This window comes from Lynx rufus, unplaced genomic scaffold (genome assembly GCF_022079265.1).
Source record: "Lynx rufus isolate CCGP_SWC_20201006 ecotype Redwood Valley unplaced genomic scaffold, mLynRuf1.p SCAF_36, whole genome shotgun sequence".
NCBI lineage: Eukaryota > Metazoa > Chordata > Mammalia > Carnivora > Felidae > Lynx > Lynx rufus.
In genome coordinates, this window is record NW_025814852.1 from 2462321 (window position 1) to 2490071 (window position 27751).

The following is a 27751-nucleotide window of genomic DNA, read 5'->3' on the forward strand; positions in this document are numbered from 1 at the left end:
CTCAGTTCCATCTTCAGGCAGACACAGTCATTCCTTCCGAAGGAGCAGCGTTCACAACGAGAGGCCCGCCTCTGCAGACACCTGAGGACTAAAAGCTGGGTGCCAGCTGGTGACGTCCCGGTGTTCCTGCGGTTGGGCTCTCGGTGTCTCCGGAGAGGGGAGGAAGAGGACGAGGGGGGCGAAGGAATGGAGGGAGGGAGAGTGAGAGCGAGTCGTGTGCCTGGGGGGAGAGGGACCGAATTCAGGGCAGTCACGGAGCACTTCCTGGAGGTGGCAGCCCGACTAGAGTCAATGCACTCTGCACAGAGAAGGATGGGGGTGACTTGGGGGACAGCACCAGGGCTGTGAGCCCCGATGGATCTGTGCAAAGGCCCTGTGGCAGGTGTGGGAGAAACAGTGCTATAGGCCAGCAGGTGTGGAAGGGTTCAAGTTCAGGCAGGGTCCACTCAAAGCGAAGGGACGTCATAGCTCTGGGAACTTTGGTGGCAGGGAGGCAGGCCCGTCGTGTGCACCTTTTTCTGCAAAGTCTGTCCCCCGGCGACGCACCCCGTGCCATCTGGCCCCACCCCCCCAGCAGTACACCCACTCCTGCTGGAGCAGCCGTGGCACCAGCTGGAGTCTGTGAGGAAATAGACAGGAGACAAAAGTGGGCACAGCAGGCCATGGAGAGAGTGTCTAAACACAGGGACTATGTGGGGACCGTCTTTTATTTTTGGTTTGAAGTTGGCCCACCCTCCAGCATCGTGGAAATGGCTCACCGGGCCGGGGCCCCAGCGGCGGTCTTACCTACTCACCGGTCACCCCGGAAATAAGCCCTTGGGGCCTCAGTCTGCCCATCCGTGGATGGGGCGGCCTGGGGCCCATCCTGCGTGTGGCTCGGGGACAGGACCAGACAGCCCGCCCGGTGGCCGGCCCGGTGCCGGGCTGACGGCGTCTGGAAGGCCTTCTGGCTGCAGGGAGGGGCCGCTCTCCAGACGGCTCTGCAGAGACGATACCGGCAGAGCGAAATCAGCCAGTCGGCTTCAATTCCCGCTGATGATGTCCATGTGTCATTAGTGCCGATTAGGAGAGCGAGGGACGGGGACGCGAGGGTGTGCCCCGGGGCACAGGCTGGTGGGAGGGTCACCGGGACAATTGAATTCCCTACCAGACAAATGAGATTACCGGGGCAGCTCGGGCCCACCCCCCCGGAGGGCCGGGACATAAAAGTCCCAGTGGGGCGGCCGAGCTCGCCCGGCCATGCAGGTCCCCAGCCCCAGCACGAGAGAGGCAGCGTCCATGTATGGCACGGTGGTGGCCGTCTTCCTGGTCATCTTGGTGGCCACACTGCAGAGCTCGGCCCCCCCCGAGAATCCCTTCCCCTACCGAGTACCCTTGGATCCCGAGGGGTCCCTGGAGCTTTCCTGGAATGTTAGCTACGCGCAGAAGACGGTCCACTTCCAACTCCTGGTGCAGGAGCTCAAGGCCGGGGTCCTGTTTGGGATGTCGGACCGCGGCGAGTTGGAAAATGCTGACCTGGTGGTGCTCTGGACCGACGGAGACAGCACCTACTTTGGGGTAAGTCGTGCCGCACCCCAGCGCGCCTGACCTTGTCCTCACCCAGCCCCCGCCCGGCCTTCACCCTGCACTCACCCCCTCTCTTAACCCAGCAGAGGAAGCTCTCCCTCCTCTGCCTTCCTGTTTACTCTGACCTTAGCCAAGTCCACGCCCCAAGCTCGGGCATCTCGGGGATTCCGATCCGAGGACAAAACGGGACGCCCTTGCCGTCTCTGACCGCACATCCCCAAACAGGACGCGGCGCGCCAGCACGCCTGTGCACCGGCCACTCGCGTGCCAAGCAGATGAAGGCATCCGCTGCCCCCCACCGATGAGGGTGGAGCCTGCGTCCCCCCACCGGCACCAACCTCCCCCCCCCAGCACACCCTGTGGGCCTGGTGGCTGCACGTGGCCGAGCACAGCAGCAAGCACCCACAGACCTAGCTTGCACGTGAGGGCGCAGTGAGCAGGTGTGGACCCCCGCCCCCCCGCCCAGGTGTGGTACAAACCCACCGAGCTCACCCAAAATGGGAGGTGCTCTTGACTCCGCACCTCCAAAATTTACCCGTAGTTTTTACCGTAAACTGTAGAGGAAGGAGGAAGTTTCCCTTCAGACCAGAGACGGAGGGGCTGTGGGGCCCTCAACAAGCTCCAGGGAGGTGAAGGTGCACGGAGGCAGCCCCTGGCCTGAGCCACCGCTCCCACCCTCGGCCCCAGATGGGCCTCTCTGGGGATGAAACCCACCTCTCTCCACAAAAACAGACACAGGAGGGCCTAACTTCTTTGTTTTAATTTTTTTTTTAATGTTTATTTGTTTTTGAGAGAGAGAGACAGAGACAGACAGAGACAGAGCACGAATAGGGGAGGAGCAGAGATGGAGACAGAGCGTGAGCAGGGTGGAGTCAGAGAAAGAGGGAGACACAGAATCGGAAGCGGGCTCCGGGCTCCGAGCCGTCAGCACAGAGCCCGACGCGGGGCTCGAACCCACGGACCGTGAGATCGTGACCGGAGCCGAAGTCAGACGCTCAAGCCACTGAGCCACCCAGGTGTCCCCCGCAACTTTTTTTTTAAGGTCTTTATCTGTGAGCAGAGGGTTTTTCTTAATCCGTTTAAGTGGGGGAAGCTGCAGGGGCCCCCCAGGCAGAATGGGGTGCGGTTGCCCGGTTGGGGCCCAGATCTGGTTTGCTGGGCTGCACCGTCTGCTCGCCGTAAGGATGCTCGGTGGCCCCGGGGAGGGGTCACGGCCAAGAAAGACCTGGGGCACCCCAGCTCTGAACGGGAGTAGCCGGGCCCCCGGATCAGGAGTGCGAGAGCTCCTTGAGGGGCAGCGATGCCAGCTGCCAAGAGAGCCTGGGTGCCCCCCCCACCCCCGCACACTGCAAGATTAATTTGCGCAACAAACTCCTGTGCAAACAAATGCCAGACTTGTTTTTCCTCCGTTAGCCGTATGTTCAACAAGTACATTCTAGATCTCCAGCTGAACTCTCATACACTAACTTTCTGCCTCTGCTTTTAAATTAGGCCTGCAAATTAGTAGTGTCTCTTAGCAGGAACTTCACTGTGGGGCTTTTCTCTAGGGGAAGTGTTGCAAAATTCTCTGCAGGTTTCTTTTTCTTCTCAAGGAAATGGAGCACACATGTTTGGGGACACAGTTGGTTAAAAACAAAATCCCAAGGCCAAGGCCTCGTGGTGTTCCCGAATGGGAACAGAGGCCTTTGGCCGGTGGGGCGGGCTCTTCCCTCCCTCCGAGCATCCTCTGTAGGTGACTGCTTTCCCGGCACTGGCCTGCAAGACTAGACCTGAGAGTCAGGTGCACAGGAAACAGGTTCGGGGAGGGGAGGGCAGGGCTCGGTCAGATCAGCCACCCACTAATGCCCGGGCAAAATGCCGCAGGCCTATTTCCTCCCCGGGCCTCAGTTTACTCTCTCCAGGCAAGGTCAGGGCTGGGCGAGGGGAGTGAGAAGCCTGGGGCACAGTGAGTGAAGGGGTGCTCGCTCTCAGGGGTGCGTGAGGTCAGGGAGGGCACGGGAGGAGAGAGCCACCTGAACCCCCGCGGCGGGTTTCTTCCTCGCCTCCCCCATCTGACCCGGTCTCCACGTGCTGTCGTGCCCCTCCCTCTGCAGACGGGTAGGGGGGAGCGGTATGTGTCCCAGACACCCATCACCAATCATGGTGCCTTCTTAGCAATAGATTCCTGGGTGTACCCAGAGGTTTGAGACTCTGGCTTGGGATGGCTTCTGCGGGCACACCGTCACGTTGCACTGGCGTGTCCGAGGCCCGAGTCTTCATCCCCCCTCTCCCCGTCCCCTGGGGTCTCAGAGGTCTGCGGGGAGACCTCCCTGTCCCTAACCAGCCGCCCCGAGTCCCGGCTGGATTTGAGAGCCCTGCTTCGAGGCGCAGAGGAAGTGAGTGGGATTGGAGTATGACTGTGCTATCTCTAGGCAGACGCACAAAGTGGGGGTCACCCCCCCGCCAGACCCAGGAGGACCCCTGGGATCCACACTGTGGGCAACCAACCTTGAGCTCTGGCCCTCCCGCTCGGCCCCTTGTGTTCAGGGTCGGTCCTTGTCTCTGCAGGACGCCTGGAGTGACCAGAGGGGACAGATCCACCTGGATTCCCGGCAGGATTACCAGCTGCTGAGGGCGCGGAGAACCCCGGAAGGCCTGAGCCTGGTCTTCAGGAGGCCCTTTGACACCTGTGACCCCAAGGATTACCTCATTGAGGTAGGTGGTGGCCCCACGTGCTCAGGAGATCGTGGAGCATTCCCGCATCCTGGGGCAGCGTGCAGAGAGACAGCCAGGGAAGGATCTCCGAGGCGGCTGGGAGGGGACAAGAGACCAGCGCTGTTATCAGCCTCTGACCCCTTCAGGACGTATTCCTGGCTGACACCCAGCCAACAGGGTTGTAGATGCGGGTCCTGCCCCCAAGCCTCTCAAAGTGGGACCAGAACGATCTTACTCGTGCCTTTCTCTCCTCCTGGCCCATCACCTTCAGGTGGAATTCTGGAAAGAGCCCAGGAGACCTGGTTTCCCAACCTGCCCTGTTGCCAACGGGCTGTGAGGCTTGGGGCCGGTCCCTCCCTCCCCCAGACGTCCTCGGTTTACCTGTGTGTGAAGTGTGGGGGAGGGGAGAGAGCAGGCTGGCCTCTAAGACCCCACCAGCTCTGCCCAGGAGCTCAGAGCCACGGTGGGTCCAGAAACACCATAGGCTTCTCACGCGGCTCCAACACACCCACTGCAGAAAAGCAACCCCGCTTGGCCTTGAAGACAAAATTCTTTGAATTTTCCCCGGCGCCCTTTGACCTCGGTCCCCTTGTGTAAACCTTACGTTACGGCAGTGACCGGCTGTCTGTGTGCCAGACAAGGAAACTGAGGCCAGGCAGGGGAAGGAGTTGCCCAGGGCCCCACGGCATGGTGGGACAGAGCTGGGCCCTCCGTGTCCTTCCAGCAGGTCACGGGGTCCTCACGCTCCTGACCCGCCTTCCCCACGGACGAGACGAGGACAGGCAAAGCCTCGAGTTGGTCTGTTTCTCTTCGTGGGGGCGCTGACTCCTCACGCTGAGCTGTTCACGGGACCGGAGGTGATGACCCACAGCTTGTCCCCGGTGACCCTGGGGGCGGTGGAGGGGACAGATGTCTGAGGTGGGCCGGCTGGTCCGGCCCAGCAGTGGCTAGCTGAACCGATGCCTAGAGGACGCGGCCAGAGCGTATTTGGAAAGGAGAAGCGTGACGCCTGGTGCAAGCTGAGGGCTGTGGGGTGATTAGCCTGGCTCGGCCGGGCCCTTGGGGAGCCTCAAAGGCACCCCTGCCTCGCAGAGACACGAACCGGGCGTGTCACCCGCCAGGTGAGGCGGGCAGGGGCCAGGCCGGCCCCGGGTGCCAAGGAGCCCAGCTCTGGGGCGTCTGGGTGTCTTGGCTGCAGGATGGCACCGTCCACCTGGTATACGGGGTCCTGGAGGAGCCGTTCCGGACGCTGGAGGCCATCAACACCTCGGGGCTGCAGACGGGGCTGCAGAGGGTACAGCTGTTAAAGCCCAGTATCCCCATCCCGGCCTTGCCCATGGACACGCACACCATGGAGATCCGCACCCCGGACATCCTGATCCCCGACCAGCCGACCACATACTGGTGCCACATCACTGAGCTTCCAGACGGCTTCTCCCAGCACCACATCGTCATGGTACCTGGGGGTGGGGGTGGGGGGGGGGCGGAGGGCACATGGCGGGCGGCCCGGGCCCCAGGGCCTCGTCCCAGCTCTGCTTTCCACCTGGGGCCTCGGAGGGGCGTGCAGAGACGTCCCTGTGCTGGAAAGCCGTCCGCGGCTCAGCTTGAACCCGATGTCCTCTTCCCGCCTGAACCTGGGGCACGGTCTGAACTTCCTGACCCCCCGTCACCCTGTCATCCTGTCACCTTGCTCACAGCCCACCCTCCCCGGGCCCCTGTGGCCCGACTTCCTAGGCGGGACCAAAGGACACTGATTCTGTCTGCCTGTCTATCAGGTCACATCCCCCTCACAAAAAAGCAGCTCAGTTCAGACCTCAGTTGCTCTAAACACCCACCCAGAGATATACCTCGAGGCTAGCGGCTGTTAGTGGCTGATTGTCACCTATTTTCCTGGCCCTGCGGGAGGGGAGGGGGGGGGGGCTCGCTCTTCTCCCCAGTAGTATTTTGTCACCACTGTTTCCAGCAGAGAAAGCACAGCCCAGAGAGGTTGTGGGAGTGCGCAAAGACCCACAGGGGTGGCCGGCCGGGTCCGCCTGGGCTCAGGCTTAGCCCTCAGGGCAGTCTCTGTGTCCTTGCCCAGGACAGCTGCCTTCCTGTCCCCACCTTATCGGGAAATGGTTGGCCAGGGTCCTTATTCCCTTCGCTCTGGAGGTCTTTGTGGGCTTCTGGAAGATTCTGACTGGCTTCGGGTCGGTGGCTCCACCTTCAAAACCCTGGGCCCCAGAAGCTCCTCCCTTAGCCCTCCCATTTTACAGATGGGCAAGCAGGGGCCATGGGGGGAGCTGAGCCCCCACCAGGGGGTGAGCAGGCAGGCATCCGCCGCCCCGGGCTCAGTGTCCTCCCCCCACCCCCCGCCCCAGTACGAGCCCATCGTCACCAAGGGCAACGAGGCCCTGGTGCACCACATGGAGGTCTTCCAGTGTGCCGCCCAGTTTGAGACCTTCCCCGAGTTCAGCGGGCCCTGCGATTCCAAGATGAAGCCCAGACGCCTCAATTACTGCCGCCACGTGCTGGCCGCCTGGGCCCTGGGTGCCAAGGTGCGTGCCCCCGCCCCCCTCTCCCGGCCTCCTCTGCGCTCCTTGGGGTCCCGCCCCTTCCGCGCCTGTGTCCCCCGGCCTCTCCTCTCCGTCTGAGAGGCTCCAGAGGGTGCTGGCGAGGCCACCAGAGAGGGCCCCGCCCCAAGTCAGCCCCAGGCCCGGCGGTGCCCCCACTGCTCTCGGGCCCGGAAGGCTCTTCTACAAAAGTGCACAACGTGAGCGTGGGCACTTTGTGGGTATGGATCTCATTTCCCCGCTGGATGTGGGGTTGTGCACAGGGCGGTCCTGGCTGGCGGCCTCCACGGGCTGCACCGAGGGGCTTCCGCCAGCCGCTCCCGCCGCCGATGCAGGGGGCGCGGCAGGGCCGAGCGCAGGGCCCGGGGGTGGGGGGTAGGCTCGCCGCGGGGCGCCGGCTCCCTCTACTCCTGACCCCGAGTTGAATAGGGACATCCGGGCGGGCTGGTAATGAGCTGCCCGTCAGCGGGAGAGCCTCGTTCTGGTCCTGCTGCCTCACCGACACCCCACGCCGCAGCTCAGGCCCCAACGGGTGGGTGGGTTTGCCCCGACCCGCGTCTGGGAGCCCCTCGCGAGACGCCGGTCTGCCTGTCTGGGCTGCGGTGCCCAAACCGCCTGGCACACCTCCTTCCCCCACCCTGCAGGCCTTTTACTACCCGGAGGAAGCAGGCCTTGCCTTTGGGGGCGCCGGGTCCTCCAGATTTCTCCGTCTGGAAGTTCACTACCACAACCCGCTGAAGATCCAAGGTACGGATCTCTGAGCGTGCATTCCTACCCCTGTGCTCCTTGGACTCGGGGAGTCCCTGTGCCGGGACTCAGCCAGCTGCAGTCTGGGAGGGGCTTGGGGTGACCCTACTCTCCGAGGTCCAGCCTCCTCGGACGCCCCATCGAGGCATGACGGCCTCTCACGCCTTTCCCTCTGCTCCTCTCCCGTGACGGCAGAGCGCTCCCCGGGACGGGGCCCCGGCTGGCTGGCTCGTCGCTGCACCCCACGCAGTGGGGGCTCGGCACCCCCATCTTTCTCGAACGCACCCGCTGCCAGAACCACCCTCTGGGAAAGGCAGGCAGAGGTTTCTTGCCCATTTGCGGATGAGGAAATTAAGGCCCAGAGGTGAAGGGTGAAGGGTGAAGGGACCCCCACCAGGGCCGCGAAGTGGGCAGGAGGGGCCAGGAGGTCTGGGTCTGGACCGTGGGCGGCCTCAGCCACGTATCCTCCAGTGGCTGGACCCACACCTGAACCGCCAAGGTGGGGCGGACTCCAGAGCTGTAAGGAATCACTTAGGTACTGGCTCGGTCCAGCGGCCCGCCCTCCTCCCCACACCCCGTCCTCGCTCTGTAGTGGGGCCGATAGGCTCAAGCTCAGTGAGGAGAGGTCCCGGGCCAGAGCACTGTCCCCGGTTTCCCTGGAAGTCCCACTTCTCTGAGGCTGTCAGACCAGTAGCTGCCTCTTGTCCCCAACTGTCCCCCCCCTCCCCCCACAACGGGTGGCCTCCAGCATCCAGGCCCGATGCCTCTGCCCTCCCCACAACTGGCTGGGCCGGAACGGGGCCACCCGGCGGGACGGCAGGCCACTCCGGGGCCAGCGTGGCCCCTGCCCAGCACCCACCCTGCGACGGCCGGCCCGCTGAAGGCACCGCCCCCAGGACTATCTTCAGGTCAAGGGAAGAGTGCCTGGCTTGGGGGAGGGGGCGGCATTTCTGGCTGGGAGCGTCCCCCCTGCTCCTTGAAGCCCAACACAGCAGCCGCACGCTGGAGCCCGAGCACGCCTGTGGGACTTTCTATCCACATGGTTCTGTGACGGGGGCTCCTCTAACTGACCCTCAGCAGAGGCACGGGGCTCCTGGCGGAAGGGCACCCGAGGCTGGCCGGGGCCGCAGCAGGGCAGTGCTGTCGCTTTTCAGCGATGTCTGCCCTGGGCAGCGCTGGCTGCCGGATCGCCCCGTGCCTGCAGGCGGACGACCAGGGTGGATGTTCGGGCTGGCGATGCCAGTTGCCGCCTCATCGGAAATAGAAATGTTTCCATCTCTCTGCTGCCCCGGCACCTTCTGCCCCATACGGCCACATAGCCCTGTTCTTCTAGCTCTCTGTCTTTTTTTTGGTTTTAAGGGATGCTTGCTTTCATTTGTGTGCATGAGGAACAGAATAGTCTGAGAGATGAGAGCAGGAACGTCAGGCTGGGCCCCAGCCCGTTCCTCTCTAGCTGCATGACCCTGGCGGGCGACCCCTCCCCCCATCATGCAGCTGTCCCGAGGCTGCCAGAGCTCTGGCCTGCGGCCCCCGCTGGACGTGGGCACCGGGGTGTGCTCCGCCAGCGGCTGCCAGTGATCGTCGTCCTGGCGGCATAACTAAGACTTTCTGCCACCCCCGGAATTATCTATAGTGTGCACAGAGCAGGGCATAAGTCAGCTCGGGCTTTAGCATGATATGGGATTTATTGCTCATTTAAAACCTGAAAGCAAATGGATTTTTGAAAACTCCTTAAGCGTCAGGGAGGTCTGTCTCTTCCTGATTATCTGGTTATATTTATGGATCCTTTGCCAAATATAAGGACGCTCAGTCACTTCACAAATCTGGAGATGGGCCGCTTTTCTATAAATATCAAAATGCCACAATTATTTCATTATTTAATCCCCATCTGAATTTTAACCAATGGCATCTCCCTTGTTATTATTATCCTCTGATGTAACCAGCCCAGAGATACAGAGGCTGAGTTTGGACATTGCATGGGGTGGGGGGGCCGGGAGTAGGGCAGGGGGAGGCAGAGGCAAGAGGGGGCGATCTTGGCCCCACCTCGGGGTGAATGAGCAGTGAGTCCGCGGCCCCTGGCAATGCTCCGGGCTCAGGTCCCGCTCCGACACTCTCCCGACCTGCGATCTTGGGCAAGGTCTCCAGCTCGGGCTGCGAGCCTCGGTTTCCTCATCTATAAATCGGGGCGGATGATTCTTCGGTGACATGGGCTCCTCTGCCCACGTCCCAGCTCTGCAGTACGTTCTGAGGGGTGGAGCCACGTCCGGCCCCCTTATCTCCCCCCCCCCCCCGACAATGGGACTGGCCCAGGGCTCTGCCCTGACATATGTGGGGCCTCGGCTGACCGATTCCGGGCAGGGGTAGAGCAGGGGCTCCTGGAGGCCACGTGGTTGTGTGGCTGTGCCTGTGGCTGCCAGCATCCCTGACCTCTGACCATCAGCTTCATGTGACCGCTGGGAGGCCTGCCCGGGGAGCCTCACGGACGGTGCAATTAGCAAACCACAAGAAGAACGGGCCGGTGTGGCTGGACAGTGATGGGCAGAAGCCCTGAGTTCTCCTTTGGAGGAGGCTCTTGAATTTGAGCCCAGAGAGGCCCAGAGAAGGACGGCGACTTGTCTGAGACAACAGCACACTGTCGGCCAAGGGGAGTCCGGGATCGTGCGTGAGCCCAACGCCCGCCCTGCTCCAGGGCCCCACCCTCCCGCTCTCGTTGTTTTGCGATGCCCTCAGCGCACGCCCTGGGTCTGCCTTGACCTTGCAGGGCGGTAATCAAAGGAGTAAAGTGGGAGGCTGCTTCTTGTCGACTAGAACACGCGGACGCCCTTGCTCGCCCACGTTTGCCAGGGGCTGGTCCGCCCTGGGGGGGGGGCGGGCTGGGGCGGACGCTGTTCCCCACCCTCCTATTTGCACAGATTCCAGGGCAGACGCCTCTGAACGTGGGGGGGGGGGGGGCGGAGAGCATCAGAGCATTTGCAAAGCCGCCTGAGGCGTTGCGAGCTTTCTAGATATCTCGCGGGCGCCTCACCCCCCACTGACGCATCGCTCGGTTTTCGTTACCCGCCTTTATCAAGTCTTTCCAAAGCGTCAACTTAGTTTTCATAGAAACAACGGCTCTTTCTCTCCACGTGGGTGTCGCACAGAGCGCGTCAACGCCTGGCATAAACAGGTGTGGGAGCAGGTGCAGGGCGCGGCCGAGGGCGGCTGGGGGGGCTGCCGGAGCCAGAGCACGGGGCCGACCGGCAGGGGCAGCCGCGAGCCCTTCCGCTCCCCTGCGCCCCTCTTTCTGCCAGGCCGTCGCGACTCCTCGGGCATCCGCCTGCACTACACGGCCACGCTACGTCGCTTCAACGCGGGCATCATGGAGCTGGGGCTTGTGTACTCGCCCGTGATGGCCATCCCCCCGCGGGAGACGGCCTTCGTCCTCACCGGCTACTGCACGGACAAGTGCACCCAGCTGGTAAGCGGGGCTGGGCCGGGCACCTCACCCTCCCTCGCCCTGGTTCCCCCGGCTGGGGTCCTACGGGCGGTTCCCACCCGGTCTACAGCACGTGCCGGCCAGCACTTCCTCGCGCCGCACTGAAGACCAGGCTTTCATTCCGAGAATAAGAGAGACGTGCGTTCACCGCTAAACCATGGGTACTGCAGATAAAGCCCCCCTCCCCTCCCCCAGACACCCCGTTTTCGGCTCCCTTGTGTCCTTCCAGACTATAAATTGCGACGTGCCCTTATATGTGCTGTCTAAAAGCAAACAGACCGAATAGGAGACGTGTGTCCTGCCACTCACTTGCCTTTTGGCGGCCACATGCCCTCGCCCAGCGTGGTTCCACTGTGGACCTCACCAGGGCCAGACCGCCGCGGCCAGGGGGCACCGATCTCGGGGCCGTGCGAGGGCGGGTGGGGCGCAGGTCGGACGTAGAGCCGGAGCAGGCGGTGGGGACGGCGGTGGGGACCTCGCTTCCAAAGGAGCGGCGGCGCCTTCCCAGGCTCTGCGCCCTTGGCGCTCCCCTGCCTCGTCCGGCCCCGCCTGTGTCCACCTGCCCCCTAGCCGCCCGTGTGCAGACCCCTGCCGACTTCTCACCGGCGACGAGAAGAAGGCTACTGGGACGTCCTTGCACACCAGGAAGACGTTTTCTCAGGTAGAGTCCAGAAGATGCCCCGCACAGAGGACGTGAGCTTGAATTTGAATAAATCTCACAAAGTGCCCTCCAGAAAGCGTATCTGTTCCCCCCACCCCCGCCACGTTATCAATATTTTCAATATCTCCCCGGTCACTTGGAAGAACGCTTCACTGTTGAGCGTGAATTTCCCCGACTCTTTGCAGAGCTTGACGGTGAGGGTCTTTTCATTCGTCTCATCCGCCGTGTTCTTTCCTGTGAACATCTGCTCACAACTTTGTTTTCCTAGCGGGCTGTTGGCTCGTCTTAGATTTGTCGCCGGGGGTTCTTTTTGTTTTCTGTCTGTGGCGAATGCCGCCACACCGTTGGCTTCCCACAGCGCCCCGCTGGGTGAGCGCTGACCGCCACGCCCTGCAGCCAAGGAGCCGGGGGCCGGGGCCACAGTCCCAGCAGGTGCACGGCGCGGAGGCGCGCGTGGGTCTGACCTGCAGAGCTGCGGCCACCGCAGCGGGCTGCTTTGCGACGTGGCATCGGGTGCGCGTGTCTCCCCAGCGAGCTGGCTCTCCATGTGGACTTGTGCTCCGCGTGGGCTCCCCGAGCCGAAGAGAGATCGAGCCATCAGCCTCGATCGGTTTCTTCTCTTCTGAGACCAGCCTCTGGCGCTCTTGCCCGCACCCCCAGAGCTCCCGTCGGTGATTCCTCCTGACACTGGAGAGGCTCTGTGGCCCCAGGCGTGGGCCTGGGGCGTGACCCACTGAGGACGCACCAGGGCAAGTGGCCCCGTGGCACTCTGACCTCTGGAGAATGCCTCTAGCCAGCGTTTTGGGAAATGTTCTGTCGAAACCAAGTCTGCCTGGCGTTAGGGAGAGCGTCCTTCCTGGCAATGTAGACCAGCCTCCAGATACTTTACCACCAGGAGAGAAAAACTCAGTTTACCCCTCTTCCCCTTCAATTTTTCTGAAAATCGCATGATGTGGAAAACCTGCTGAAGGGTCTCCACAGAGCCTGGTCCTGTCTCTCCTTTAGCACATCACCGAGGGGCATAAATTCGGCAGCTGAAAGGCCGGTGTGGTCGACTTATCCTCGTCCAGATGGACAAGCCAAGAAAAAGTATAGCGTTCGAGACCACAGGCCCCCGGGCGAGCGACCAGCCTCTGGGGCCGCGGGGAGAGAAACCCAGGGTCCCGCAAGCAAGCGGAGGCTCCCAGTTGTCACAGGCTTGGCCGTAAGCCTTCCCAGCCTCAAGTCATTGAGCGGGGGCCGGAAGTTTCCAAGATGCCAAGGGCAGGACAGCAGCAGGTGGAGGGCAAGAGGGAAAGCACGAGGTGAAATCAGCCGACGGGCAGAAATCTCTGCAGCCTGGGGTCGCTCGGCGACAGAGCCACGGCTGCAGGAGCCCCCGAGCCGCCAACAGTGTGGACGGAGCAGAGCGGAGCATGGTGGGGTGCCGTCGGGGAGACGGCGGGTGGGGAAAACGCTTCACACGCGTAACCGTTTGAGGAAACGTTCTGTCGAAGCCAAGTCCACGTGATGTCAGGGAGAGCGTCCTTCCTCTGGGAAGTCCCCTCACACCTCAACGGGGAGGGCAGGCGTCTCGATGTGAGGGCTGGAGGCCCCTTCTGAGTGCCAGCCGACGGCCTCTGCGCTCAGTGCCACGGTGGTCAGTGCCACGGCCGGAAGACAGCGTGACCGTGAAGCAGGGGAAGGTCTCCCGTGGGTCGTGCCACAGAGCAGCTGCTGATGCTGGTGCCCGGCGGGCGCTGGACAGGACCGCCTAGCACCGGACCCGAGCCCGCCGAGCCGGGGGGGGGGGGTCCCACTGTGCTCACCCGGGTGGCCCCCTGCCCGCCGGGCGCTCCCCTTAAAGTCTGTTGAGTGCATGAAAAGTGGACGCAGCGGCCTTCAGGGACTCGAAGAAGGAAGCCGGCTGCGCCCCCTGACGAGCCTCTGCAGGCTCCCGCAGGCAGCTGCTTTGGAAGACCAGGGCCGTGACCGTGACACCGCTCTGCGGGCAGCTCCCTCCCTACGGAGTTTCCTGATGGGGACTCAACCGTCCAGGGAGAAAGACGAGGCTGGGCAGGGCAGACGTTCTGGGGACACGGGCTCGGTGGTGTCGCTGTCCCGCGGCCCGCGATCCGGGCCGGCGGTCAGCACGAGGGCAGGTGGCAGGGTCCCCCGCGTGCCGGGCTCTGACCCTGCCCCCATCTGCCCCGCCCTGCAGGCCCTGCCTCCCTCAGGGATCCACATCTTCGCCTCCCAGCTCCACACACACCTGACGGGGAGGAAGGTGGTCACTGTGCTGGTCCGGGACGGCCGAGAGACGGAGATCGTGAACAGGGACGACCACTACAGCCCTCACTTCCAGGTAGGGGCCGCCCGCCCCGCGGGGCCCGTTCGGTGCCCGGGCTGGGGGCCTGTTTCCCCTTCTGTCTCCCACGGCCACCGGAGCACGCCCATGTCGGGTTCCTCGTCCTGGGCCAGGCCAGACACCTGCGAGCTCACAGCGGCCAGCCCCTCCCCTTTGGGGGTTCAATCCAAGGGAGGGACTCTGGTGGCAGATTCTGGCATGTGGCTTTACGATGCTAAAGTCCGTCCCGGAATACCACCTTCTGGGGCTAAACGCTTTCTGGCTGGAGGCCACACTTGACCGGTCCTGGCGTCCCCCCCGAGGGGCTGGGAGCACGGCCCCAGAGGGCTGCAGAGGAGAGGTGGCTGGGAGCTGGTCTGCAGCCCTCTGAACTCTCCCCTCCGCCCACCCAGGAGATCCGCATGTTGAAGAAGACGGTGTCCGTGCGCCCGGTGAGTGCCCAGTCAGGAACGGGGAGGCGGGGAGGGCTGGGGGCGCCCCCCACAGGAGGAGAGAAAGGCACGAAGGACGGCACGGGCCGTGTGAGGACTTCTAGAAGCACGTCCACGCGAGGCGGGGGCTGGGGCCATCCCACGGTGAGGGCCCGGCGCGGGCAGCCCCGGGGGGCCTGGTGCACAGGCGACATGCCCAATCAGCCAGCAACAAGCCCCGAGCTTTAGGGAAAGACAAAGGCATGGGGGTCGCTGGTGGGGCCCCTGGTCATGCAGAAGGGGAGCCGGGGCTCAGGCCGGGGCTTGCCCCAGTTCACCCATGGGCTGTGACGTGAGCAACCGGTCCGCACAGCAGTCCTGCCTGCCTGTGACCTGGGTACTGAGGGGCGCAGAAGCCAATGCCAACGGGCAGTCAGTCGCTGGGAACACCCAGATTTTGACCCTCACGTGTGGGGGGCCCGGAGGCCACCCTGAGCTTCCTCAGTAATTGATGGATGACTGCGGACCGTGACACGTGCCTTCGTGCCTTTCTCTCCTCCGGCGGGGGTTTGGTCAAACGTGGGAGCAGCCCGGTGCACCTGTTACCCCCAAGCGCACAGGCGCTGACGAGCGTCTCTTGGCTCGGCTCCCCAGGGGGACGTGCTCGTCACTTCCTGTACGTACAACACAGAAGACAGGGAGCTGGCCACCGTGGTAAGTCGCGCTGACTTTTCCCTGCTGCCTGCTCACGGACCGTGTGAGGCCGGGGCAGGGCGGGGGGCGGGGGGGTGGGGGGCGGTCCCTCTCGGGGCTCTCTACCCTTTCGGGAGGACAAGTCTTAACTCATTACCTAGAGCGTAGGTTGCCGGAGGGCAGGGGGTGCCGTCCCTCATTCATTCGGTAAACTGGAGGTTCTCGGGGTAGGGGTCCCTCGGCCAGGCCCCCCTGGGAACTTGGGAGAAGCAAAAACTCACAGGCTCTACTCCAGACCTTGAGTCGGAATTTGGGTGGTGACATGTGGCCATCTCCGGTTTAAGAAGCACCCCCAAGTTACTCTGACGCCTGCCTGAGTTTGAGAGCCTCTGCAGTAGACACATCAGCACCTGTGTGCGGATGCCGGGGAGACGGGCGTGCGGCTGACCCCTGTCTGTGCGGAGCTCCATCACCCAGGGAGACGGGCAGAGTTGGAATAAACACTAAAACCCAGAACAGGGAGGGCCCGGGGGCCGGGGCCAGGGGGGCCTCGTCGAGTAGGGAAGGGGGGGAGGTGGGGGCGGGGGACGGTGACCGAGTGCCCGGGCAGAGGGAGGCTGGGGAAGGCCCCCGAGGACGGAGAACACCCCCGGACCTTAGGTGACGAGCCTGCAGACTGTTGAGGGCAAAAATAAACGGGCCGCAGAAACACTAATTTTCACGCCATTCCCGTTGGGGCCTTTTGGCAAAGACAAGTCCGTGCAGGTGTGGGGTTGGCTCTGCCGGGCAAGGGTGTGGATGGATGCATTTGGGCTGCACTGTGGGTGGCCCGGGAGGAGACACCGTCTTCAGGGCTGGCTGTGTGGTGGGTGGCCATACGCAGGTCCCCGACACCGTCACCCGGCCGGCGCACTCTGTAGAGTTCGGAAGCCAGTGCTGTTAATAGTCACGCGTGCTCGGCAGGCATCGACCAGGGCTGAACTGGCAAACTGACCGCCGGCCAACACGGCTTTGCTAATTGTCTTGTTGGTCACCGTGGTCCCACCCACCCACCCCCCCCCCGCCGTTAGCATCCCGAGAACCTCAAGGCTCCTGGAGGAACAGACCTGGGGCTACAGCCCCCCCCCCCAGGGCACCCCACTCGCGGCTTTATCGAGACGTATTTCACATGTCAGACGATTCGCCCATTTAAAGTGTGCCGTCCAGTGACTTTTTGGGCTCGGCACAGCTGCGTGCAACCACCCGCGCCGTCGAGGTCAGAACGTGTCCTCTTTGCAAAAAGAACCCTGCCCCCTTAGCCGCCAGCCTCCGGGCGGCCCCCGTCCTGCTTTCCGCCTCTGTGGGTTTGCCCACCCCGGGGCCTTCAGGTAAATGCAGTCATGTCATCCACACTCTTTCCTGACGGGCGTCTTGCCCCCAGCGTCACGTCCTCGGGGTTCTTCCGAGATGTACCCAGGGGTAGCACATCACTGCTTTTCCCACCGGTCGTCAAGGGAGGGGGCTCTGTGTTCTCACAGGTGAGAGCTGGGGCTCAGAGAGGGAAGACGCTTGCTGGAGGTCACACAGCTGATAACCGGCCGTGTGCCCGCAATGCGCTTGAGGCACGATTCCTCCCTCCCTCCCTCTGGATTTGGGGGTGACAGCTTCTCCGGGTCCATGGTCATAAACTCGGGGAGTAAGAGACCCTGGCAGGCACACAGCCCTGGCCTGAACCCCACAGCCGCTGTCTCGAGGAGGGGCTCAGTATGTAGAGCAACAGTTGCTAACAGGGACTGCTTTCTCCACACGGCGGGCTGGGTCCCACGGCTCACCCTGTCCGAGCTTAGGGACCCTCTAAGCCTCCCCAGGACCCTGTGAGGAGGTTCCAGGGGGAGACAGTGCTGGGGGAGCAGCCAAGGGCCCTCGGCCCCACAGGCAGCAGGGCTGGTCCGGCCGCCGAGCTCACAGGGGCCGCCTCTCCCTACAGAGCTCTGAGCTCTTGTACGATGAGCCAGGCCCCTGGCAGGACCGCAGTATCTCCCCATTCCGCAGGTGGGCTTGCCGGGGCCGCGGGCCAGGGCGGGGCAGTGAAGGGGACCCCCCAGCCCCACCCCCACCCAGTGTTACTTCTGCGAGGGCCATGGTCACTGCCCCACCCGCCTCCTTGAGGTCAACTGGTGTCCGGTCCCAGGATGTTCAGGCCAGGCCACCCCCGATGTCTCGGACGCCAAGTTCTTCTAGCCGAGGCCCCAGCTGCCCCACTCCCTCCTCTCAACTGTCACTGTCATCACCCCAGAGGGACCGAGGAGCAGGGCGGCTGACGGCTCCCAGCAGGCACTCACTGTCTGGCCCGCACCAGACAGACAGGGGCTTTGGGATGTGATTTCCATCCTGAGGCGAAGGTGAAGGGAGGGCTCGCATGAGCAGAGCCTTCCGGGGTCAGGACTCTCCTTGGCCGTCCCGGGGCGCGGCGTGCGAGGGGGCTCTGGAACCGAACGAGAGAGGTGACCCTCCCCGTCTGCGGCCAGGCCAGGCGATAAACTCAGGGCCCCCGGGGCCCTGGGGAACCGGAGAACAACACAGGTAACACCGTCCGGTGGGGGCCGCCCGGGAGCCAGGCAGATCTGCTCACAGGAAATTTCCCGTGTGAACGCGCTGACCTCCTCGAGAGCGGCGTCCTCACCGGGACGGGGCTGAGACGGGCCTTCGGCTGGGCTCTGTGCAGACTTTGTTTCTACTGCCAAGGAGCAGTGCCCCTCTTTCCCCAAACGCCCCCGCCCGCCACACGCCGCACCCCCAGCCAGGCCCGCATCAACATGCACAAGGGGCCGGGAGCCCAGGACACGGCACAGGTGGCCGGGGCGGCCCGCCGGGGTCTGGGCTGGCCCGTTCTCTTGTGGAACCGCTGCCACACGGAGCCTCTCCTCCAGTCCCGCTCCCCGCGGCCGCCTGCTTCCTGCTCCTCCGGGGTCTGGGCTGCAAGAACCGGGACCGGGCCAGGGGCCTGAAGCCCGAGGCGGCCGGAAGAACCCACTCTGCCCCCTCCCACACGACAAAGCCGCAGGGTGGCCCTGGGAGGCCGCCATCCCCCGCCTCAGAGCCGAGTTCTGGAAACGGCCGGTAGACGGTGCGGGTTCCACGGTGCGAGGGGAGTTCTTCCCCGCTGTCCTCTGTCCCCAGGCTCCCGCTGGCGAGGGGACCCCTCCTCAGCCGAGGCTGGGAGGGAGGTCGTGTCCACTCAGGCCTTGCCCCTTACCTTTCCTGGGACTCAGTTTCCATATCCATAAAATGGGCGCGCTGACACCCCCGTGTCCTCACCCCGTGGTCTTTTTCTTCCTGACACTCATGGCCACCGGCGGGCTGGCTTGTCTGTCCCGTCAAGGGAGACAGGGAATCCCCAGAAGGCAGGGACTTTGCTCACTCGGAACACCACCCGTGCTGTGCCCCAGCGAGTGAAGGCGGTGAACAGGCCCGGAAGCCGGCGGTGGTGGCGCCCCACGAGGCACCGGTCCTGACGGGCGTCCTCCCCGTCTCGCAGGGGGGCTTTGGTATCCTGGAGGAGATGTGCGTCAACTACGTCCACTACTACCCCCAGACGCAGCTGGAGCTCTGCAAAAGCACCGTGGACCCGGGTTTCCTGCGGGAGTATTTCCACCTGGTGAACAGGTGACAGTTCCACGGGAGTGTGCCTGCCTGGGGGTCTCCGTCCCCGGGCACGGCGGAGGACCCCCCCCCCCCCAACCGTCAGGCAGCTGGGGAAGAGTGAGCAATCCAGGCCGAGTTCTGGGAGCACATGCTGCCCTGTGAGGGGCCCGTGGCAGGCATCACTGATAGATCCCCGTCCTCTTGTCCTGCTGAGCCTGGAACTGGCCCGAGGAACCCTCTGGGCCCAACCCTGGAGCGGCCGTTCCCGGCCCCCGCTTGGCGTGGAGGCGGCAGGGTCGGGGAGGAGGCGGCCTGAGGCCACCTGTCGGGGGCGGGGGGGGGGGAGTCACCCACCGCCACCCCATCGGCCCCACCGCACTTCTCCCTCCTCCCCCCACCAGGTTCAATGGTGAGGAAGTGTGCACCTGCCCCCCGGCCTCTGTCCCTGAGCAGTTTGCCGCGGTTCCCTGGAACTCCTTCAATCGAGACGTGCTCAGGGCCCTGTACGGCTTCGCCCCCATCTCCATGCACTGCAACAAGTCCTCGGCCGTCCGCTTCCAGGTGCGTGCGTGGGGGGCGGGGGAGCCGCAGGGAGCAGGCCACCCGCCCGAGGCGACACCCTCACACCTTCCGACCCCCGCCCGGCGGCAGGTCCCCCGGTACTGCCCCTGTGCGCCCCAGGCCCCGCCGAGGACCCCGGGAGGGAGCGATGGGCTGCGCCCCAAGGAGCTGGCAAAAAGCGCTCCCTCCGAACAGCTGGAGAAACCCGGGGGTGCAGACGGGCCCAGACAGACAGACGGCCTGCAGCGGGGAGGCTGATCGGCCTGATGGCCCTCTCCCAGGCGACATCACACCCCGGGGCTTGTCTTGGTGGTGTGAGTGGGGCACCAGCAACGCCCCCAGAGCCCAGAAATAAGGGGCAGGGGGGAGGGGCAGGCGAGAAGCCAGTCTGAAGCTGGTGGGGCCTCCTCGTGTGGGGCCCGCTGGGGTCCAAGGGCATCTCACTTATTCCCGAGAGCAGAGAGCGAGCCGGTGGAGGCCGGGCCGGTGCAGGGTGGGGTGTGGAAAGGTCTGCGAGCCTGCAAGTCTGGGAGGCAGATCTCCTGCCCTTTGGAGCCAGATTAATTGCCGAATCAAACATTCCCGGCACCGAGGGCGGGGTTGACGCTGGCTCGGGAGAGAGACGCGGCGTGGACATCTCATGTGGTTGAAAACGTGGCATCTGGTGCAGCCTTGTTGGAGAGGAGGGGCTAAAAACTCAGCCTACACCCGGGGCCTCTGATTTTGCTTCATCTGGGTGACAGTTGAAGTGAGGGACAGGCGGTCGGGGCGGGGGTGGGGACGGGGGTGACTCCAACCGGAGGGAAGGAAGGTGAGTTGGGTTGGGATAAGGTGAACTTGAGGGCAAGAGCCCAAGAGGTCACGGGGAAAAGTGGCTGGGAAGGCGGTGCCCCATCTCACCCCTCCAGCCTCAGTTTACCTCCTGGTCCTTTCCTTGCAGGGTGAATGGAATCGGCAGCCTCTGCCTGAGATCATCTCCAAGCTAGAAGAGCCCACCTCTCACTGCCCAGCCAGCCAGGATCAGAGCCCCTCCAGCCACACTGTGGTCAACATTGGTGGGGGCAAAGGTTGAGTGGGGGACTATCTCTCACTCCCCACTCCATGCTACGGCTGTGGGATCACACCAGCTCTGTGCACCCCCACTCTGTGAAGAGCCCCGTGTGCCCAGGATGAACGGGCAGGGCCCAACCCCCCTCCCCCCCGGCCTCATACCATGGTCCATTCTAGCGTTTGCCCCTCAAGGATCCCCTGCATGCGGAGAGGGTCCCGTGAGAGTCCCCTGTTGACCCACCTGGGACTGGGGGCGACCAAGGCCTTCTCCACACCCCCCCTCGGTGGCCTAGAGTCCAGTGCCCCCAAAGCCCCGCCTACCTCGCCGAGAGGGGCTGGTCCTGGCTGCGGGGCGGACCCCCCGACACGGCCCCCGCGTCCCCAGCCCCCGTGGATGGCGATCTGTGTTGGTGCCTCTGGGTACACGTGCTACTTAAACGTTTCCCTGCAGAGTGGCTCCTTTGTCACAGTGGGCGTCTTCCCTGCCACGCAGGCAGGACAGCCACTTAGCTAGTTAGACATTTGCCTGGGGAGACTGCTCTCTCCCAGGGTAAACAGATATCTTCGCCCACCTAAAGGGAAATGCTGACAAGTCCCACCAGCACTGAGAGATGAGTCGGCAGAGACCCAGACGGGGATCTGGGTGCCAGCTCCTTGGGGAGGTGGAGTTATCAGCCCCGGCTGCTTTCCTCGGCGGCCTGCGGTGGAGGTGGGACTGGGGTGGGTCACTCCACCTCCCTGAGCCTCAGTCTCCTCACCTAGCAAACGGGGCCCATGCCGTTGGGTGAACGAGACCATGAAACTCACACGCGGGCCGGCGCCTAGGGGCACCGCCCCCACGGGAGGAGGCCTCGTCTGAGCCTCCTTTCCACGGCGGGCGCTCCGCCCCTGGAGGAGCCGGTACGCGCCCCACGCGTCCTGGGCCAGTCTCCACCTCCGTCCCCTCTGCGCTGCCTCCCATTTGAGGCCGCGTTTGGCTCCCTGACGGTTTCTGCAGGGACTAACGGATTTGGCAACTAACGGATTTCAGCCAGTTCAGCAAAAACGCTGCACGGCCTCTAGGGGAGCAAGAGGGTGATGGATGGGCCTCCCGGGCCTCCCCGCTCAGAACCCGTCGGCCTCTCCTTCTGAGAGCCATTTCATTATAGACGCGAGCAAACGGGCCCAGACACTGCAGTGCGTCGTATAAATCATGGCTCCCCGCGCCGTAAGTCACAAGGCATGATCTCCCGACGGAGGCCGGAGGGCCGGCCGGCCCTCTGTCACCTTTACAGTCTGGGATGACAGGTGGAGGGGAGGCCCCTCCCTGCAAGGGCGGGCCTCGGGAAGGTGGCCTGGAGCACACGCAGGCCCAGGAAGACCCCTTCCCTCTGAGCACGATGACTGCCAGCGGGGACGAGGGTCCTGGCCAGCCCGGGGCCGTGGGAGAGGGTGCCAGGGGGCCCCGCAGACCACGGCGAGCCAGCCTCACACCCACTGGGCCCTTCCTGGCCACCATCACTTTCTTCCTGAGCCCCCAGCCCCAACACAGCGCTTGAGCCTCCCAATCTCCCCAGAGGAGAAACGCCTCACCCAGGGTCCCCGGCGGATTAGTGGCCATAGGGAAATCGCACCCGTCCAGAACCTTCTGCCACCCGGATGCCAGCCCCTCCCCCCACCACGTCACTCACTCTCACCCTCTCAGGCTCGTCTGCCTCGTGCCCCCGGGACAGCCTGCTGTGCGCCTCCCACAGGGACCCCTGCGTGCATCCTGCCCCGCCCCGCCCCTCCATCCAGCCCCGCCTGGATTGTTGCACCCCCGTTCTTGCTAAGAGCCGCCACCGTGTGCACACTGGCTCTGTGCCAGCCCGCCCGGCAACCCCACGGCATAGCTGCTTCTGCTCCCGTTGGCAGGAAGGGAAACTGAGGCATAGAGCCCGACACTTTGGTGCTGTGGTCACCCAGCGGGAGCCGTGCCGCCCAGCAGCCAGCCCGGATGCGTCAGCTGGAGAGGCTGGCCTCTCCACCTCCATTTCCTTGGGCAACAGGCACCATCCCTGTGCCCCGCAAGGACTCGGCAAGGGCATCTGGGAGAAATGGTTTATTACCTAAAAGCAGCCCGTCAGGGCGAGGGTACTACTTTGGTCCAAGTCCCTCGAATGACCCTCGGGGCTCTTCTGAGCAGTCCGGTGGAGGAAGAGTGAGGGTCTAGCAGCCTGGGTTCCCATTCCTCTCTCTGCTGTGTGGCCCTGGGCCAGCCGCTTTCCTTCTCTGGGCCCGTCTCCCTTGCTGCCCATTGAGGGGCAGGGGCTGCGAGGGTGGCATGACCGGGCAGCTGTGAAGTGACCTGAGTCCCAGGCCGAGGTGTGCTCACGCAGGATTGATGCTGAGAGGGTCCGGAGGGGGGCGGCGCGGGGGGCGGGCGTTCTCAGTCTGCAGGTTCCAGCCAGAGCGGGTGTATCTGCCTGAGCTGGCCCCAGGACGCTCCAGGGCTGTGCTGCCCGGTGGCCAGGGGCCTCATGTGGCTATTCAAGCATAATTTTCAATGAATCAAAGTGATATACAAGGGAACATTTGGGTTCTCGGTCACCCCTGCCACATTTCAGCTACATGTGGCTGCGATACTGCACGGATAGAGAGCACTGGCTCATCGCGGCAGGTTCCCCCGGGCTGCGCGGCCCCCCCGGGGCTGCGGTCCCAGACAGCACCAGCCTCACTGAGCGGTGGGGAGGGGGGGACACACGCCCGATGGGCCGCAGGGGCCCGGCCCCGGCTGGCTCTGCAAAGAGCTGCAGAAGCATTGGCCTCCTGGGCCCCCACCCCCACCCCGTGCACAGCCTCAGCAGCGCCCCCCATCGCGACCAGCAGAATGTTCCCACAGGTCCCCAAATGCCCCGCAGGGACAGGCTCCCCCGGCCGCCAATGGCTCTCCTGGTCCCCGCCCACGCAGCCTGTCGTGCGGACGGAGAAACTGAGTCCCAAGGATCCCCGGTGCCCCCACCTTCTCTCCGCTCCGCTGCAGCGAAAGACAAAGCTTCTGATTACAAAGCACCCCCGTTTAGTCCCCCTCTAGCCCTTGTGACACGCACTGAAAACCACCAACAGTCTCCCTGGGACACGCACCGTTCTATTTTCTCCACACACACCCACCGGCCTCACGCACACACTCCACGTTTCCCTGATTTTTTGGGAGGTTCTGGGATGGAAGGCAGCCCGCTGTGTCCCGGGAGTCCCAGGCCAGAAACTTCTGTTTTTGTGGAAGATTCCTAACAGGGACTCGGGGAGCCTTCAAGGGAAGATTCTAGACTAGAATCCAGGAAGCTCTCCCTCTGAGATTCGGAACTTTGGGGGGGGGGTGTGGTGGCCCCCTTGAAAACCTGACTTGAATGGGGTGAGGAAGCCGCCCTCGGCACATTTGCTCATAAACAGAGGAGGTCTGGACCCAGAACGGACTCAGGGGCATCACAGTTGCCCCCGAGGTGGCCCCACTGTCCCCCAGTCCCCGCGGTCCTGGGTCTCGCCACCCCCCCACCCTCCCCTCTCCTGCCTCTGGTCTGAGCTACTCATCCAGTCCCAGCTGTGGGGCAGGCCCTGGGGGAGGCTCTGGGGCTGGACCCTGAACAGAACGTGGGGCCTCCCGGCTTTCATGGGTGGGGGGGAGGGTACAGACGGTCAACAGACAATAGCAGTGAGCATCGAGTAGAGCGGGACACGTGGGTGGCCACTGGGGACAGGCTTGTTGGGAAAGGAGAAAGTGACGCTAAAGTCCTGAAGGAGGTGAGGAGGGGAGTCCGAGAGAGCAAAGGCCGCGAGGTGCAGTGCGGTGGGGAACAGGGGGGAGGCGGGCAAGGCTGAGCGGGGGTGGGGGGGCCGCGGGAAGTTGAGAGGCCAGAGAGGCTGCAGGGGGGAGGCAGTGGCCGGTGGAGGCCGGCGCGGTAACCAGGAGCCAGGTGGTAGCCGTGGGGGCGGGAGAGGGGGTCAGGCTCCAGATGTGCCCAGAGGGGAGAGCCGAGGAGATTCGCCGGCAAATGCTGGAAACTGAGTGAGACGGTGAGGGACACCAGGACTCGTTCAGAAGAACCAGGCCGGCAGCCCGGAGGCCTGGTGCTGTGGCACAAGCTGTCTTCCACCCCTCGTCCTGTGCCCAGGTGCCCCTGGCCTCCTGCGCATCCTCTCATGGTGGGTGTGGGGATGAGATGAGCACTCGGGCCCCATCCGGGCTAGACGGTGCTCCCACCGGAGCAGGGAGGGTCCTCGGCAGGCAGGAGCCCCACCGGGGGTGTCCCCAAGCTGGGGCAGGGTGGGGAACATAAGGACCTTGCCCCCCCCCCCCACCTCCCATTTGCAAATGGCCTGGCTGAGGCCCAGATGAGGCATGATCCTGGCCCTGGTCACACGGCAGGTCAGATCCACCCCAGGACCTTAGCACACGATGGGCTCCTTGTCCACAGTCACTCGGGGTATGATTCTAGCGCCTCTCTTTCCCCAGCACTTCCGTTGTCCCTTCTATCTGCCGTGCTGGAGGGAGGAGGGCGCGTGCCAGCTCCGGGCATGTGAGGCACCTGGGAATGGAGTGAGCTGGGAGTCACCCGGGCATTCTACTGCCAGGGCCATTGGTCCCCCCTGGGGAGGCGGGCACCTCCTCCCTGCCAGCTGGGCTCCTCCCCACTCACCCCTGGAAGACCAGAGGTGGCGGGCCAGCCGCCTGATGCACGAGCCACTGCGGACCCGAGCCGTCTCCGGCAGCCCAGCAAGACCGGCACGTAAGCAGGGGCCTCCCCACCTGCCCTCCCGGGGGGGCACTGCGCCCCCCGCCCCGGGGCCCCCTGAGCTCCAGGGACGGCTGGGGCCAGCACACAGCTTGAGTCTGAGGGCCCCTCTCCTCTCGACTCCCAGCCAAGCTCAGCCCAGAGTTCCTGAGAGGCGGTGCTCAGCCACCGTGAGGGCCATGGTGTCGTCGTCCAGTAAAACCTTCAAAAACAGGGCAACAGGTGTCTAGACCGGGGGTGAGAGAGGGCTGGTCCGGGGACACTGGCGTGGGAACGCGCGCACCCTGCCCTAAGCCACCGAGGCTGCGCGCCCGGGGCCGTGGCCCCGCCTGGACCTTCCTGCGGCTGGCAGGAGAGCCTGGGAGGTGGCTCCCCGGCCTCTCCCACGTGGTGGCCCGATGCCCTCCGCGGAGGGGCCGGCTTATTTCCCCGCGGCAGAGAAGCAAACGTACCAACAGCGAGGGCTCGAGTCAAAGCTCCTGTCTCTGAGCTCAGCCCCTGAGGGAGCGGTCAGATGGGAACCTGGATCGCCCCCCGCCCCTCACACTTAGCCTCCCCCTACCCAGGACAGGCTGTGGGGGGGAACACGTATCCCGGCCCAATCCAGGGCTCTGGGGCCCAACCGCGGAGCGCGGGGAAGCAGGCCAGGCCTTCTGGGAAGCCGTCTCCCCTCCTCTCCACTTCTGGCCCCTCGGGGTCCACTGGGCTTCCCCCAGACTCTCTCATGCGGGAGCCAGGCCTGCGTGTGAGCCGGGAGGCTACAGGTCTCCGGGTCTCCTCTGCCGGAGGCGCGCAAAGCCCCGGAGGCCCGAGCTCCGCAGCCTGTGGTCTGGCGAGGGGGCCGAAGAGCTTTCCAAAGGCCATGTGAAACCCAAACATCTTCCCACGACTTCAACTTTATTAGCTTGACCTGTTCACTATGTGAGCATCCGAAAGCAGCCGGGGCTCGCCAGGGACTGCCCCCTGCCCCAGCGACCGTGCGGCTTCCTGCGAGCGTCTGCGGGGACCCCGTCCTCCTTGTCCCCCGCACACCCGCCACCTTCTGCTCCCCAGAGAGTCAGGCATGCCGGGCAAGGCCGCATGGGCGGCCCCCGGGCTGCCCGGTGGGGGCCGAGATCCTGCTGGGGTGAGCCGGAGAGGTGACGGGGGAGGGACCGGGGACGGGGGCACGGGGTGGGACACACGCTTATCCTGGCCAGGAAGGCAGGGAGGAGGGTCACACAGGCAGATGTTAGAGAGCTCTGAAGGCCCAGAGAAGGGGTGCAGGGGAGGCACCCCCTTTTAAGACCCTGTGCGAGGCCCTTCCCCGGGGCCACAAGTGGAGAGAGCGGGGAGGCGGGAGCCACGTCCCAGTCACAAAGCAAGGACAGAGGCCACAAGGCAGGAGGGGTCTGTCGGGTTCTCACCCGGCAACACGCCGCTCCTTCACAGACCTAGCGAACGACGTGCTCTTGGGGAAACTGAGGCAGGAGGTGGGGCTTCTGCATGGGCGAGGGAGGGCACCGATGTGAGACCCACCCCTCCCACCCCCTGCTTCTGCTCACCTATTTCACCAGCTGGTGGTGCTCAGAACGCTTTCCCGTGTGAGAAACAGGTCAAGGCAGGAAGAATTTGCTTCCTGGATTCCCTCCTCTGCCAGCCTCTGGGGAACGGACCATCCCGCCCAACGGCCTGGCCGCAGGGACCCAGCCAAGCTGGCACCCCTGCTCTCTGCCTTTAAACTGCGCCCGAGGCAGACAGTACTAAGCAAGCCTCACTCTGTCCCTAATTCCAGATGCACCTGGAAACTCTCCAGCGGTGCTCTGCTCTGGACAGTCTGCTCGTGAGGCAGGCCTGGGGTACCAGGCGGATCCCTTTGCCTCCCTGCTTCTATACTGGGCTTACTAGGGGTTAACTACGCACCTTCTCAGAAGCTTCTAGAGGGCCACATGGCACGCTCCCTGAGCCCAAGACCTTGCAGCTTTGTTTTGGGGGGTAGGGGTGGACCAGAGGCCAGCCTCTGGTCAGTGACCATAGGACAGGCCCTCTGGGTCTCCTGTCCGCTCGGGTGGTATCTGTGTGGGGGGCGAGCAGCTCTGCACTAGGAGGGCGGGGAGGACCCCTGTTCTGGCCGGGTCCAGTCCCGGGCCCGGGCGGCGGGCCCCGTGGGGAGGGTCAGCAAGGGACGGAGCAGGTCTCAGCCTCCCGATGCACCGAGGCTCCGCCCCGCGGGGGGGGGGGGGTGGTCAGTAGATTCCCTTCACCCTCTTGTTGTCAGGGTCGAAGGGAGACTTCAGGTGAGCCCGGGCAGGGTAGGCCACCCCCATCCGCTCTAGAGCATAGTCACCACTCTTCACAAAGTCCAGAGAGACCTGTTGCAGAACACGAGGGGGTGTGGGTCACCCGTTACCTGGCGGGTGCTGGGCTCCTATCTACCTGCTTCCTGGAGGGCGGGCTCGGCCTCACCTGTTCCCTCTGGGCGAACCCATCTCTGCGCCACGGGCCCTCCTCTGAACCCAACAACCGCCCTGAGCCCGTAGGAGCCCTGAGCTGGACTTGACCGCCGGGGGCCCCAGCAGAGCCGCGGGCTGGCAGCCCGTGGGGACACCTCCGGCTGGAGAAAGTGTGGATCCCTGCGAAACCG

At 64.3% G+C, this 27751-nt stretch overlaps 2 protein-coding genes across 2 annotated transcripts in view; one reads left to right on the plus strand and one right to left on the minus strand.

The window, feature by feature from the left end:
* Positions 1-1239: 1239 nt before the first annotated feature.
* Positions 1240-20830, plus strand: DBH (dopamine beta-hydroxylase). The gene is made up of 12 exons (XM_047093856.1): positions 1240-1557; positions 4114-4260; positions 5459-5716; positions 6621-6797; positions 7457-7559; positions 10850-11016; positions 13896-14039; positions 14435-14473; positions 15107-15166; positions 18663-18790; positions 19171-19330; positions 20271-20830. The coding sequence occupies exons 1-12, from the start codon at positions 1240-1242 to the stop codon at positions 20400-20402; spliced, it is 1833 nt and encodes a 610-aa protein (XP_046949812.1). The 3' UTR covers positions 20403-20830.
* Positions 20831-26008: 5178 nt separating this feature from the next.
* SARDH (sarcosine dehydrogenase) overlaps positions 26009-27751 on the minus strand; it is a 60778-nt gene continuing 59035 nt past the window's right edge. Inside the window, exon 22 of the mRNA XM_047093882.1 lies at positions 26009-27479. Within this exon, the coding sequence (XP_046949838.1) occupies positions 27354-27479 (126 nt within the window). The 3' untranslated portion in view covers positions 26009-27353. The remainder of the gene's footprint in view (positions 27480-27751) is intronic.

What these genes read in the sequence shown, in the direction of transcription:
- DBH (XM_047093856.1), top strand. Translation starts at nt 1,240, where the DNA reads ATGCAGGTCCCCAGCCCCAGCACGAGAGAGGCAGCGTCCATGTATGGC. An exon ending in CAACCCGCTGAAGATCCAAG is followed by an intron (nt 7,560 to 10,849) that starts GTACGGATCTCT and finishes TCTTTCTGCCAG; the next exon opens with GCCGTCGCGACTCCTCGGGC. An exon ending in AGACGGTGTCCGTGCGCCCG is followed by an intron (nt 14,474 to 15,106) that starts GTGAGTGCCCAG and finishes TCGGCTCCCCAG; the next exon opens with GGGGACGTGCTCGTCACTTC.